The sequence below is a fragment of the Pantherophis guttatus genome, chromosome 6 (assembly GCF_059756535.1).
Source record: "Pantherophis guttatus breed Tessera chromosome 6, ASM5975653v1, whole genome shotgun sequence".
In the NCBI taxonomy this organism is placed as follows: Eukaryota; Metazoa; Chordata; class Lepidosauria; order Squamata; family Colubridae; genus Pantherophis; species Pantherophis guttatus.
In genome coordinates this window covers 69,845,972-69,861,668 of record NC_142068.1, presented here as the reverse complement: position 1 = coordinate 69,861,668, position 15,697 = coordinate 69,845,972, and the positions used below count along the sequence as shown (strand labels likewise).

At 33.5% G+C, this 15,697-nt stretch overlaps 1 protein-coding gene across 6 annotated transcripts in view; it reads left to right on the top strand.

Annotated features, from left to right (window-relative positions):
- The window catches only part of PCGF5 (polycomb group ring finger 5), a 35,342-nt gene extending 21,633 nt beyond the window's left edge, over window positions 1–13,709 (top strand). For 3 of the 6 annotated variants that reach the window (XM_087871722.1, XM_087871723.1, XM_034430385.3), the window contains exons 4-10: window positions 2,634–2,689; window positions 2,791–2,847; window positions 3,337–3,485; window positions 4,581–4,679; window positions 5,850–5,939; window positions 9,703–9,762; window positions 12,275–13,709. In XM_087871722.1, the coding sequence (XP_087727848.1) occupies window positions 2,634–2,689; window positions 2,791–2,847; window positions 3,337–3,485; window positions 4,581–4,679; window positions 5,850–5,939; window positions 9,703–9,762; window positions 12,275–12,322 (559 nt within the window). In that variant the 3' untranslated portion in view covers window positions 12,323–13,709. Of the gene's footprint in view, window positions 1–2,633; window positions 2,690–2,787; window positions 2,848–3,336; window positions 3,486–4,580; window positions 4,680–5,849; window positions 5,940–9,702; window positions 9,763–12,274 lie in introns of all 6 variants that reach the window. The other 3 variants (XM_034430384.3, XM_087871721.1, XM_034430383.3) reach the window with 1 other exon arrangement.
- The last annotated feature ends 1,988 nt before the right edge of the window (window positions 13,710–15,697 follow it).

The following is a 15,697-nucleotide window of genomic DNA, read 5'->3' as shown; positions in this document are numbered from 1 at the left end:
GGAATTCCAAATTACCAACGTTAGATAATTGAGAATAATAGAATTGTTCTTGTCACTTTAACAAAACGTTAGTCATTCAATCTTTATAATTAAAGTTTACAAGACACATTTTAAATTAGTTTCAAATATTACAAAAGGATCTGCCTTGTTTCAATCAACTCAGTTTCAGTTTTACAGGTCATAAATCATTAATTTCCCAAGTTTAAATATTGCCAACCAATTTTCAATTATACTGGGAAAATTCCTTTCTTTACACCATCTAAATATTTTTGCACATTTGCTTTGCAACTATAGTAAGATACGGTTCCATAATATGATACATACCCAACTTTTTCACCTTCTCTTCTTGCTCAACTCTGAAGCTACTTCCCACCTCTCTAGTCTTTTGGTGGCTTTTTTTCTTTATATGAGCTTAAACATTACTGGTATCAGCACATATAATAAAAGAATTTCCCTTTCTTCCCATCCACCATGCTTCAGATGTCCAAATGTCATGAGCAGCAGGAAAGCAAATACCTTCCTACACTCTCTAGCAGTCTACTAAGCAAGTGACTGACACACTTATAGTGCAGGGTTCCCCAGAAATATGGTTCGCTGACAGGGAACTATAGCTCCTGCAACAAGACATACAATCTTTTTTAAGGCAAACAAAATTTAGTGGTAGGAATCATGGACAGCAAATACAAAGGTTCTAAACAACATGCTCATTATGGAAAAGAATGAAGTTTCTAGGAAGAGAGTAGATAGTGATGTGGAATGATGGGAAACTACAATAACATGGTAATGGCTGCTGTTCTGTGTTTTTCCTTGGTTGAAGGGGTTAAAGAAAAAAAGAATTGATGTTTGTTTTTTAGAAAAACAATTTAATCTCTCAAAATAGCAAACACAATGCAAGGAAACACTAAGTATAAAACCAGTTGGCAACAAATTAATGCGTTAAAGCTTTACTAGATAATTTGTGCCCCATTTCTGCTAGCTGAATGAGTGCAGGAACCGGAAGGAGGCAGGAAAGGCTGGGCATACAGCCCTCCCATCTTCCGTTGCACCACATAACCTACAGGTTTCTGGGAAGTGTCGTCAGAAGGAGTGGTGGAGCTGAAGTGGCCATAACTTTCCCCAATTTCATTCCCACAAGTCATGGGTCACATCATTCTGTAAATTAATCCATTTGAATTATCTTGATTCAATAATTGTTGTCCTATACCTTCAATTTCACCCAATTGAGTTCCAGGAAGATAGATAGATAGATAGATAGATAGATAGATAGATAGATAGATAGATAGATAGATAGATAGATAGATTTCTGTATCAATAATTGTAGCTAATTTTTAATTAAACTAAGAATTGTATCTTTTGAGATATTATGGATTTCCAAAAATACAAATGAATGTTTTCTTGTTGAAGAATTATGCTAGTCTAAGATGTAAGGAATTTTGTGTGTGTGTTTGTGAGTATGCACATGTGTATAATTTTATTCAGAAAAGATAAGTATTAAAAATGGAAAAATTACATATAAAATTATATACTTGGTTTTGCAATTATATGCTGCATCAAAGCATATAATCTACCTGATCTTTTCCTTTGTTTATATATTCATATCCTACTATTACTATTTTCTCTCTGCCTGAGAAAAATTAATAACTTGTGTTATGCATGGCTATCTATGCGAAATAGCCATGGAGTCAGATATATTAATATCTTCTCAAAATCTCTGTATCTTCTTATTTTAAATCTCTTGGTATCTTATTATTTTTCTAGTTCAAAGTGATGGCAGTAGCACAACAAGGAAAGAAGTGTTAGAGTATAAACTGATGGCTTGAATCAGGGATTCATTCATTAAGAACTTGTTTATGAATTAATTTATAAACTTGTTCTGTACATAGCTAGCATGTACTCTGTATCCTATTTTTACATTTTGATTCCCATTTATTCTTCAGTAATTTTAAGAATATAGATACTCTTGGCATTAATTTAAATAGTTGTGGATCAAAAATTATAATATACACCTAGATGTCTCCTCATCGTACTTCTAAGCATATTTATAAATAGCTAATATCATTACCCAACTGTGGATGCAATTTAGTGTCATTACAATAAACGGCAATTCAAACAATTTCATGGGCTTCAGATTCTGATAATATGTTAAAGCAAGTCTATTGGTTCTAACCTAGTAAGATAACAAGACAGATATTTTTCTGGATGGGGTCTTTATGCATGTGTATATGTAGACTACTTCTCTTCAGTAGAATATTTAAGTTCTTTCTGATTTTACGTTTTGGCCAAAAGAAAATCTCGCAATCAATTTCATAGTCCTCAAAAGAGTTAGTCCTAAGGATTAATTTAGAGTTAATTTAAGATTGTTGCCATTCAAAATTACAGAGCAAACAATAGAGCCCCATTAGCTTTATGGAACCAAAAATCAAATTCTTATGGAGTACATCTCTTCCCTACAGAACAGTCATGGAGTTTGTAATCATTCTCAGAACATTTGCTCAAAAAGAAATTGAAAATAGATTTAGAATAGCTCTGTTATTTCCCATTGAAATTCTATAATGTATGCCTGTAATGTATGTTAACATATGAATATATACATATTAAGTATTTTGAGTTGTTGATTTTTTTTTCTTTTCCAGGCTGGATAATACTTTAGAAGAAATTATATTTAAGCTGGTTCCAGGACTTCGGGAGGGTATGTTTTTGCTCCTCTTAACAAGATTATTTACTTTGGTAATCCTGTTGCATTATTAATTTGAATTACAAATTTGTTTTTTTGTTACTGAAAACTAGAAGAATTGCATCGTGAAGCTGAATTCTGGAAGAAAAACAAACCTATAGAAAATGGAAGAGGTATTTACATTTATTTCACAATGTAACATTTTAACTTCCAACTTATCAAAATGTCAGAAACTGTAGTCTTATTTTTCACTTGAATTTGTTAAGAAATGCAAATATGTACATCTTACTGAAGGAACAAACCATCCATCATCAGTGCCTCTATTTTATATAATTTAAACTTTAAATAATTAGATGTCATAAACTGCATTACTGATTTCAAGTACTTCTTCAGAACATTTTCTGCCTCACCTAAGTTTGAAAAGCAGAAGTAGAACTTCTCTGCTTATTGATGACACCTTCTCCCACCTTTTTTAACCAGAGAAGCTTCTTGTAGAAGTTGCACAGCAAGAGGAATAAAAACAGCTGCTCCAAACAGAATGGAACTCTCTTGGCACTGCTTCAATTGAGATACATGAAATTGGTTTCAAGAAAACTTGACCTAGATTGCAGTCTTAGCTTGTTACTTTCTACATTGCTATCTGTGCACTTTTTTTGTTTCAGAAGAAAATGCAAATTCTGAAAATCCTAAAGATGGTGAAAATGGAGATGAAAACCAAGAAGACAAAGATTATCATAGAAGTGACCCACAGATTGCTATTTGTCTGGATTGTTTACGTAACAATGGGCAGTCTGGTGATAATGTAGTAAAAGTGAGTTTTGAACTCTTTATATATGTCTATGGAGATTCTCAGTCATCCAGATCATGGTTGTCTCAAAGGTGCTTTTTCAAGAAGCAACTGGACTTTCTCATTTTTCTTTGAAGATGTTTCGCTTCTCAACTGAAGAAGCTTGTTGGATGAGAAGTGAACCATCTTCAAAGAAAAAACAGAAAGTCCAGTTGCCTCTTGAAAAAGCAACTTTGGAACAACTCTTTATACAGTATTAATTAGTAGAATGATGCAGAGTAAATAGGTATGATATAAACAAGATTTGTTACTTGAGAGGTGATTTTCTATAATTCAAGGAAATCCGAACTAATTTCTTAAATTTTTTCTGCAGTTACCATACCTGAGTCTTCATTCCACTGTCTAAGTGAGCTAATTTTAAAGTTCTAAATGTAATTAAAAGTTAAGAAACTCTGATTCTCTGTCACCGTAGCCAGTGCTGTTGAACATTATAATACAATAATATTTGCAGGACCTCAAATTCCGCACCTCTGGATTAAAAGAAAAATATATTTGATTAACAGAGGAAGAATCAGTATCTTGCTCCCAACTGATTTTTCTATGTTACTTAAGAGATTAATGGGATGTATATTTTGTCATATAACAAATATTAAATAGTTTTGATTAGAAATTAAATAATAAATAATATATCAAAGAAGTCATTACATTCAATAAATTTAATTCGTATAAAATCATTCTTGCATGTCAGCAGAAGATATTATATATTCTAGCATTGGCTAGAATTCAAGCCAGTTTAGTCAAATGGTTAAGGCACCAGGCTAGAAATTGGGAGACCATGAGTTCTAGTCCCGCTTTAGCCATGAAAATTGGCTGGTGGTGGGCCAGTCATCCTCTTTCAGCCCAACATACCTCACTCACAGCTTTGTTGTGAGGAAAGTAAGTGGAGGAAGGTATGTTGGATATTTCACAGTCTTGAGAAGTTTGTAAAAAAATAATAAAGACAAGGTATATATAATTAAATAAAATTGGTATGTTATCAGATTAGGTAGGTAATATTTGGAGTGCAAGCAATTGAGATTTTAATATCTAAGTTTACAGTTTTTGTCTCTTTTTCTTTAGGGGTTGATGAAGAAATTCATCCGGTGTTCTACACGAGTAACTGTAGGAACCATCAAGAAATTTCTAAGTTTAAAATTAAAGCTTCCAAGTTCTTATGAGGTATGATGTTCTATCACCCAAAGTAGTATCACCCGTCCTTTGACTAAGTGAATTTAAACAATCACAACTTTAACTACCTAAACCATTTTTCCTTGCATTGCAAATATGGAATGTCATATAGTACATTAACAATCTTTCCTTAGTGAAGTGTTCACTAGACCTATTCCAATATAAATTGGCATTCAGTTGCACTTTTAAATGTCATAATCCAATTTAAAGTCTCTATTTTATTGAAGGTGGTCAATCACCAAGAAAGAAAAGGAGTAGACTATTAGGAGAACATTTTTTAAATGGCTTCCATCTGAAAATTTTTCATCTGAAAAATTGTGTAGTATTTTATAATCCAAACAGAATATAAAATCATACTATATGGCATGTAACTCTGAAATTAGATGTAGATTTATTTTAAAACAATTAAATGCGTAAAGCAATTTTCTTATGTTGTATATATATCAGTATTTATGACTGTATTATTTGGATCACAATTTACTTTAGTATATATACTTTGTATGCTAATGACCTTAGATTCTGTCCTTGGAAAAAATGCTTAAAAATAATTTTGCATCTTATGTTAAAGGCCATGCTTGAACCCCTGGAAAATTATTGCTACAGTGCTGAACTGGATAGCTAAAATAATGTAACATCATTTTTTAAAATTTTCTTATGCCAAATAAGACTTTAGTTTTTCTCCTTCCCTCATACAGAAGATATACTGCATATAAAACAGCACAAGATAATTTCCTAATTTGCATATTCATCTTGCCATAAAAAATACAAGTATATAACTCTTCTATCCATTTAAAAACATCTAGTGATTTAATATAAAGACCAAATGAATCCCAAAATAAATATTGGGGGATGGGGGGAAACCAGGCAAATGTACTTAACAGCTGTAATGGATGTTCTATGATTTAAACACTTTATTTTAAGCAGCTTGTTTAGATGGAGAATACAGTTTGCATTTGGGAATAATAATTAAAATCTATGTAAGTAGCTAAAAATAATTTTGTCTGCATTCTTCTTGTTCATTAAATAACTATCTTGCATAAGAATAATCAAGCTAATATCTTTTTCCTCTTATATATGAATGATTCTCTTTTAGGAAAGATGAACATAGCTCTAAGAATGGTTTTATAATACTTCTTCAAGTAACTGTTTTTTGTTTTAAAGCTGGATGTACTATGCAATGGGGAAATCATGGGGAAGGATCATACTATGGAATTCATCTACATGACAAGATGGAGACTACGAGGCGAAAATGTAAATGAAATAAGTTTTTATTGCTTTTAGTTTATATATAAATATTTATATTAATTATAGGGCTTTTAGTTATGTATTATATTAAATTATATTCCTTTTAAATAGCAATAGACTTATATACACCGCTTCATAGTGCTTTACAGCCCTCTCTAAGCAGTTTACAGAGTCGTCATATTGCCCCCAACAATCTGGGTCCTCATTTTACTGACCTTGGAAGGATAGAAGGCTGAATCAACCTTGAGCTGGTGAGACTCAAACTCCTGGAATGAGCAGTGAGTTAGCCCTGCACTACTACATTCTAACCACTCCGCACCATGGCTCTTAAAAAGCTTTTGTGCTTATATGTATGTATGTGTGTGTGAGAGAGAGAGAGTGAGACAGAGACAGAGACAGACTGTGTCTTTCTCAATCTTGGGTCATTTCTAGCACCACAGTCTTCTGGACACAGAGCTCTGATGGTACTAGGTTCTGCTGGAGCCACTGTCCCAGCTTAGAGATCACAGCCCTGAGTGCTTCTTCTACCACTGGGACCTCTTTGGCCTTTACTTTTCCATATCCTCTCCAGTTCCTCCTTTAGGCCTTTGGAACTTCTCCAGTTTCTCATACACTGTCTTCCTGATGTTGCTATAACTTGGCACTGCTACATCTAAAAACAGGACTTCTTGCCGTTTTTTAAAGTATTTGCACTTAACAAAGTACATCTTGTAACAAATGGTGAGCTCCTTCTTCTGTTTGTCCTCCTTGTGAAGCAGGAGTGTGGCCTGGGATTTAAAGGAGATAAATTGCTATTTAAGCATCTTTAGATAAGGGTTAGGCCAACTTACTTCAACTTCCCTCCATCTTCAATACTGCTATTAAATAGCCCTTTCTAAGCAGTATGGGCACGTGGAATGAATTCTTGCTTACAGGCAAAATAAATCCTTACCTGTTTGTGAGTCCGCTGCTAGAATTCATTGAAAGAATGCCAAAAAGGTAGTAAGGTGTGCAAAAAACAAATAAAATAGTATAGCAGATATACTGGAGTCATTAAGGTCCTGATTCAACAGCCTCTAGATTCATTCAGAGAATTATCCAGAGAAATTATTCAGGAAAAAGGAAAATCTTAGCAGGAATATCAGCAATAACCAGAAACAGACTACCAAAAAGCACAAAGTGCTTTTATCAAGACTTTGATAAGCAAAAAAATTGACCAAACACTTCGTGGTTTTTTAGTGGTCTGTTTCTGGTTATTGCTGATATTCCCATTAGATTTCCTGTTACCAGCAGGCAACAGTTCAGATAGATAGATGAAATGGTCAGTAATTGCCAGAATTTTCCTAGGGTGGTGAGAATTACGAAGAAAGAGGGCTTGTCAAACAACTTAGTCTATTTTCATAAAGGGAAGTTGGCAGATACATAACTAAAATTCTACCAAATTCAGAGATCTCTAGGCCAGACAAGGTTAGGATTTGTCATGCCTCTGTTAACTGAAGTCTGGAAAATCTTGACTTTAAACAGGTGGGTATAGTATATAATATTCTTAGCAGGTTTAATATAAATATAAAAGGATTTAGAGGAAGGGCACTGACCTTAGTGACATCTCCAATTAAAGATCATAGAGCAAGTAGTGGACCAACTCTGTTTGAGACTCAGGAGAGTTGATAGAAGAGGCAATGCCAGTCTAGCTGAGCAATAGTTTAATTTTGTTAGTTTTTAGTTTTATCGTTTGATAGTTCCTCCAAGACAAGTGGAAAATGTTAAAATATTTTGATATACACTTCTAACCTGCTATGCCATCATGGTATGGTATAGTAACATGGTATATATGTGAAAGTTAATTGAAACCATCATGCCTGACACAGCATGATTAAAGAAGCCATTAGTGTCATATTGTAATTGTTATTTCTTGCTGAAAAAGAAGACAGAAATGAAAACCTGTTGAAGATTTTTGCTTTTCAAGACTTTGATGGGTAACTGTTCTGCCTGATATCAGTTCAGATAGACAGAAGTGGAGTCAGTAACGGCCAGAATTTTCCTAAGGCAGTGAGAATCACAAAGAAATCCTCAACCTTCAAGCCTAGAAATGATGTGTCTTTGAACAGCAAGGAAGCAATAATAAAAGTTTGATACTAAGCTTTTACAGAAACAAAAACTGGAAAAAAAAATTGGAGGGGGAGATGTGCTAAAAGAGAGAAGGAATTATTTCAAATTCCATGTGGTGTTCCAACCACGTTGTCCTTCCGCACTGGAAGTATTCTTAAAAACCTCAATTTTTGAGAGGAAAACTGCCATTTCAAGCTTGAAATGAGGTAATCTCAAAATAAGAACAGACAAGGGCAGAATGATATAAGAAAACTCTTGGTGCGGTTGTAATGGCCTGTTTCCAACTCAAAACAATCTAAATTTGAAATGTGGGGCATATCTCTACTAAATAACATTTATTTTTCCAAAAACCTAGTTATTTAGATAGCATCCAAGAGCATGAAATTCACAAATGTACAGTTTCAAAAATATGAATTGTAGATAGCACATTGGCATGTGCTATGAAGAAACTGCATATGTTTTTTTGGTAAATGACCCACATAAATTGAAAAAAATTAAATAACAATAATCCAATTAACCTTGGGGTATAAAAAGCGACTTCTCAGATTTCTGAAAATGTCATTTTAAAACAGTATGATAACTATAGATATATAGTCAAAACAATTGTGACTAGGAAGATAAAATACTCAGGTATAAAAAAAATATTGTCTAGTCTAGTGTTTCATGACAGCAGTTCTCTAGTATGGATATATGTAGGACAGTTACATATTTCTATATCTGCTAACTTATTTTCTCTTTTAATTAAACCTATAGTTTAACTGTCTTCAATGCATTTTGCATGCTTAATAACTATTTACATTTTATCCATGCTTTTGAATATTTAAATGAATCTAAGCAAGTTGGACAGTATACAAAATAATAATTCCCATTATCTAGCATGGGGTAGGAGTAGTCTTTGGAACTCCAAATGTTGTTATTACTGAAAATCATTTAAAAATACATCTCTTTAAAAGTTGCATAATTCGGCATTTTAACAATTGTTATCATTAACTAAAAATAGACGATTACCATTTTTATGAGACCTATTCTTTTACTGAATTCACAATTGGTATAATTAATGTTAATGTTAATTAAATTTGTTTGCATAGTTTTTGTCTGCAAAATTCCTGGCATTATAGAGATTCAATTTTTTTTGCAAATCTTATTGCTAACCCCTTAATGTTTCTCTTTCCCTCACTGCTGTTCTTATTTTTATTGTGTTGTGTTTTTTAATGACACCTTGCTGCCTTAAAGCATTCATATAAGTCAGGGATACTTTAATTCAAATGAGATTTCCAATATCCACCCTGCCATCTGCCTCCAATTATATCTTGAAGATTATTGTTTTTTAGAGCATCCATGGGTTTTTTTTGTAGTCAGAATTGGGAGAACAAGAAAGCTGCACATTGGGGAGATGGGTGTGTGGTATGTGTGTGTGTGTGTGTAATTTTATACATACATACATACATACAGTACATATATACATACATACATAATGTTATAGATTCTTAAACATTGTAACTAATGTTATATGTATAATTAATGTTATAGATTCTTTAAAAAAAATTCTGGCAGCCATATAGCTCATCTCTTACGGGTTAGAAAATTACATTCTTGAATATGCAACTATTTTTAAATGACTGATGATCAATGTTCAGTTGTGGATGCCTCTTATCTGATCAGAAAATCATCTCCTTCGCAGTTTCGGTGTCAGAACTGCTCCTCATCACAAGTCTGCTCACAGGATGGCTCTTTTTATCAGGTAAGAGGCACTCCTCGACTGTACACATTGTAGTCATTAAGACATTATCCTTTGAAATTCAGTTTAGGTGGGAGCTGAATGGGTCTTTCATTTTCTTTTGGACTAAGTTCTTTAGACTAAATGTAATTATAAAGACTGAAGCCTTGGTTTTTTGTCTGAATGTTTACCTATATTTTTTTTTAAAAAATGCATGGGGCAAGCTATTTATTAATTTATATCTTGTGTAGCATGCTATAGGGTCTTCATGGGCTCCCAAATTATAAAACCAATTTCGTAAATCAGTTTGAAATAAAGATGAGTATGTTGTAATATTACAATAATTTAGTTCAGATTTTCTATGCTGTTGATTAATTGTAGCCTTACAGTAAGGTATGATAGGATACCATGTGCAGGAATATTAACCCAGGTTAATTGCAAGTTGACAATCTTATTTTTTGTAAACTAATCAGGTTTAATGCTATAAAGTATTGCCTTCTTTGAAGCTTTGCTAACTTCAGCAATATTCTATGTAACTCCATTTATATTATCATGACATCATAATGCAGCAATAGGATAATCTGAAAATATTTTGTGTCTACAACCATGGGACATTAGGATTCATGAATAGTGCTATAGATATTTTGGGAAATGAATATTAATAGAAAATTAGTGTAATCATTATGGCTTAACCATAGTGTAACCGTTATGGCTACACTACCTTAGTTGAATGATTGGGTGTTATGAATATTTGGTTTCATAGTTTGGAGCTTCAGGGGATAAGAAGCTTAGGATTTTAAAGTTATTTTTATAAAATGTTAGAATTATACTGCAAAAATATTGTGTTTTATATAGCAACCGTACTTTCAAAGAAGGAGGGTTAGTCCACAATGCCATAGGGTATTAACCTTTGTCATAATGGGCTTCCAATCTTAAGCGTTCATAGTATGCTTCAATTTTATGCTGCCCTTCCTTTATAAAATGGAAGCTCCATTTTACTTTGCTCCCCTATTTTATATAACCAAGTGTATATATAGTAAGTCACCGTTCCATGGGAGAAATTGAAAAAGCATTATGATCTCTTTATGGTGAGACCGTAAAATACAGTGTTATATCCAGCATTAGAATAAATTTGTTTGAGCAAGATCCGTTACACATTGCCATTGAGTTAGTCATGTAAGTATTTTCTAGTAGAGAAAATAATAGAGTCCTTTGCTGTTAGGTGCAGGAAGTACAGCCATAATTCATGTAAATGGACAGTTGCATTCAGGAAAATGCATATCACTGCGTTGCCATGTCCCTGTATTTTCAGATTATATCCCTAAGGAATGGGAGATTGTCATAAAGCAGGTATGACTATGCAAATGTTGTTACAGAACATTTCTCATCATCCCTCAACATTGTCAACAGTGGCTGGAGATGGTGAGAATTGGATGTTAGCAACAGGTTGCACATACCTGACATTAGGATGAAAAAGATCAGGCCCCAGTACATGGTTAACAAACACTGTTCAGGAATTAATTTTCTACGGCAGTGTTTTTCAACCTTGGCCACTTGAAGATGTGTGGACTTCAACTCCCAGAATTCCACAGCCAGCAAGAGTTGTAGTCCACACATCTTCAAGGGGCCAGGTTGAAAACCACTGTAATCGAAGGTATTTTTTAAAAATTTCCTTGGCTTTCTGGGATGTAGCCTATTTGCAGCTATGTAATAGGCATCTGCAAGGGAAGGTAAATCAAAGACATCTCACACAGCCACATACTTTACATGCTTATGTCTGATACTGAGAGGCAAGTACTATGGGGTTTGTATCATGATAGTTCCTGACATTATCTTTGCATCATCACAGTGTATAACAGGTGAATTATGGTCTGCTTGGGAATTTTAAAGAGAGCACCCTTAAATGAAGATTAGGCCCAATCAGAACAACTGGTGAAGATTACTTTTTTTTTAATGCAATCGAGTACAACACTAACCTCAGTGCTCAGCATACTGTTACTGTGAGGACAGTTATTAGCAGCAGTAGGTTCTTACAGTCCTGGATACTACTTCTTAGCTACCTTGTATATATTCTTTTGTTTAATTTTTTAAATTGCTAGTTTCTTCCTATTTAATGATGGTACTCTATGTATCCATAGAGAGAATTAAAATGACTTCAATACTGAAAACAACTGGTTCAGGAACAACTTCCCCTCCATCTTCATAGGGGGCGATTGCTTTCATTAGCCTGTCCAGCAATCCTTCTGTAGGTAATGAGGAATTGCTTAGGAAGAAAAGTTCTAGTGAATTCAGATTGTTGAGAACACGGCCAATTTATTTTTCATCTTGAGAATATTGATTAGTTTATTGATGAGCCAGGTGGACATGAGAATTTAAGTTATACAACTCTTACCCTTGTATTATTTTGTTCCTCTTAACATTGATGAGGAAGGACTTACTAACTAAATTCTGTTGAATCGTTAAGTCATTACACTGCTTGTTTATTTATGTTCTACCTGCTATTATTGTTTCTGTTCTGTTTTCATTATGGTTTTAGTCTTATCCCATGGTACTCCAGTATCGACCCAGAATTGACTTCAGTTAAACCAAAGGGCCAGATTCTACTGAGATTAAACCTGCACTATGTTGTTTACCCATCGACAGATTGCACAATGAATGGATGTGCCTGGATTGGGGGGGAGGGGGGAAACCACTCGAATTTCAACCTGCGAATATGGACTTCTCTTCAGCTGATCAATTACTTTGTCCCTGCTGTTAGAGTAAACCAAGTGCCATTCTGCAACTGAAACATTCATGATATATTTGTGGCATCAAAAGACTGTAAATTATAGCCAAATCATTAAATGTATAGTCAAGAATCAATCTCTTGAATATTTGCTTTGCCTGATAGAAAACTTAAATGGTTCCATAACACCGATTACATTAGAAAAAATAGCTGTCCTCTATTTCTCTTGTGGTATTATTGTTTTTTTCCCCCACATGTACTGTTTTACTGAAGAAAAAGTTGTTTAAAAGTACTGTATAAAAGGTTAAAAACTATACCTTTAAATATTTTGTATATAATAGATGTTTCAGAAAAGTGGTTATTTTACCACTACTTTTACTCGTTCAGCTTCTCATAGAATCTGATGTAGTTCACTCATTAATATGCAGTGATCATTTAGCAGTATCTGAACAGTCAGATTTTGTATCAAAGAAGTTGAAAACATCCAGACTGAATTGAACTTGACTGGTACAATATCAAATGATCTCCTTTCAATGATACACAAAACTTATTTAAAGTTTTGATTTGGAGTAATAGCACATTGGTACATGTGCAGCAGGTAAAATAAGAGTTTTTAAAAGAAGAGATATTTTAAATTATATTGTAATTTAACTAAAAAGAAAAACTATTGTGAAAACTTTATTCTCAAAGTGTTGGTTATATTTTTAATTGTTGCTTTCCCTTTGAAATTTGGTAATAATACTAGAAAGTTGTGGGTTGAAATTGGTGGTCTTAAATGTGTTGGATTACAGCCACTGGAATGGCATCTGCTTCTGTATTCTTTAAACATATTCAGTAATATGCATCAGTACATTATAAAATGAGCCAGTTTAATTGCATCACAGGCACGGTCTAGGTTTACCAGGAATCTTACTGTTGTTATGAAATGGGTTGTCAAGTGTGAAACTCAAGTAAATTTGAATGGTTACAAAGCTATCTGACCAAAACTACTGGCTGTTCAGGGTGTTTGGGTTTGTTTTTTTTCATAACAGTAGTGTTCAAAAATATTAATGGTTGCCTTAGGTATTATATGTGAATTCTTTCTTGTTCAATAATGTTGTGCTATGGATATTACTACAGAAATCACAATGTATTGTATACTGTTTTTTCTCGTCTTCCATTACTTTTTTGCAGTTAAAAACAAAGGTAACAGTCAAATTTAACGATTTGTACAATTTTTAATAAACAACATTCTTTATATAGTAAATTACATACCATAAGACAAGTAATTCACTCTAGAAAACTACTGAGTTTTGGAAACTAAGCTCGAATACTGTATGCCTTCCTTGTAATACAGGGGTCTTGTAAGTAAGAATATGTAAAGTAGATCATTATTTCTAGAGGAAAAACGTGCTATTTGCACCAGGTCAAATCCCACGCTAATAGACTTGGTTCTAAGGTTCTAGTCCAGAGTAATCAGCTGTAGATTACAATATTGTACAATTCTTGTTATGCTTGGGGCCAGCACTTTCTGACGAATGTATTCTCAGTTAAATGTTAAATCATCTGTTAACTGTTCTTAGCTCATTGAAAAAGTATCATTTGTACATGCTTCTTTTGTTAGATGCAATAGGTTGGATCCAAATGCCAGTTTCAGCTCTTGTCTAGGGGAGTTTTCTTTTCTTTTCTTTTTTGCCTAGTTAAATGTGCCCCTTGGCATATCAAAAAAATATTTTTGCCGTTCCCTTCTATTTTCAAAGCAGCTGATACGTTGCTTTTGAAACTACTTTTACATATACAAAACTTTGGGCCCATGAAACTCATTCTGTGAATTTTAGTCAGAATTTTGTATATTCTGATTGGGTTTACCCATTGTGCGTTGTCATCACAAAGTTTGTTTGGTTTTGGCTTAGCTTACGCTGTGAACCCATGTGGGGTTGTAAACTATGATTGATGACTTTGAAGACACATTAACCCAGCCAGTTTTGATTTATCCAATGAATCAATCATGCCATAATACCGAAGAAGTCGGATCTAGTTGGGGACCTGATTACATAAAGTTGTACATAAAGCTCTTTCAGTCTTCAGTTTAACTTGTATATAATGACAACAGATTTCTTAATGCATTCAGTGTCTTAAGAGTGGCTTTGAATATTCCCTTCAAGCAAGGGGGTAAAAGATATATATGTGATTTGTGGGTTTTGTTCCATAATTCTGGATAACACCCAAAGCTGCAATTCCCATATTCCTGGAATAAATGACTATGAACCTAGAAATATGTATGGCTCCCCATGGAGAGAATACATAGGGCATTACTTTCTACTTTATCCCAAACCCTAGGAAATGGATGCATAGTTCAAATTTTCAGGGCTTTTGGGTGAATCTAAATTTACCTCCTCCTAAGACATCTTATCAATACAGATCAGTCCTACATAATGCCTTTATCACTTCTTTCTAATATTTTTTGCAATTAATTGAAAGATCTTCCACTACTGTTGAGCTAACATGGCTAATTCATCAGCAATGAGACTTATCTGTCCCAATACTAATAGGAAGCATCTAGTGTTTTTCTCATGTCAGCACTCTTTCAGGCTGAGCATTGTTAAAATTAAACATCCATGCAACTGTAAAAGCATTCTTGATTTTACAATTAAGTATGTGCACAATTTCTGTTTCAGGTTTTCCTCTGAGGAATGAGTAATTATTGCTTTATCTTGTCTCATTAGAAGAAATGTATTATTCCGTAGGTTAATTCCAACTGGTCTGTGTTACATTTCCAATCTCCTATTTCTTATTATATTGTAGTGGACTGAAGTATTTTGTCCAAAATACTTTCCAAAATATTTTCTGCTGTAATATTTTGCCAAAATATTTTCTGCTGTACCTAGCAGGGATTTTGCCTTTTGCTATACAAAAGGACCATATGAAAACAAATGTTTTGGGCTCTGAGAAAAAAAAAAACCTTTCAACAACAATTCAATGAATTTCCAGATTTCAGAACTAGCTTATTTCATTTTTGTAATATGATTTAACCGTGATTAGTAAGAGATTTTCCAATTGAGTTGGGGGGGGGAAGCATAAAAGTCCAAGATATGACTTCTCAGCTGTGAAAGTAAAAGCCTTAAAATATTTCTTGCACATCTAACCTCCTTGTGGCCTACAAATTTGCATTTCTGATACAGGTGCATTGTACCTCTACACTGTAGATGCTTATTGTCAAAATTCACAACATGTTAATATAGTGTTAGAGAATCT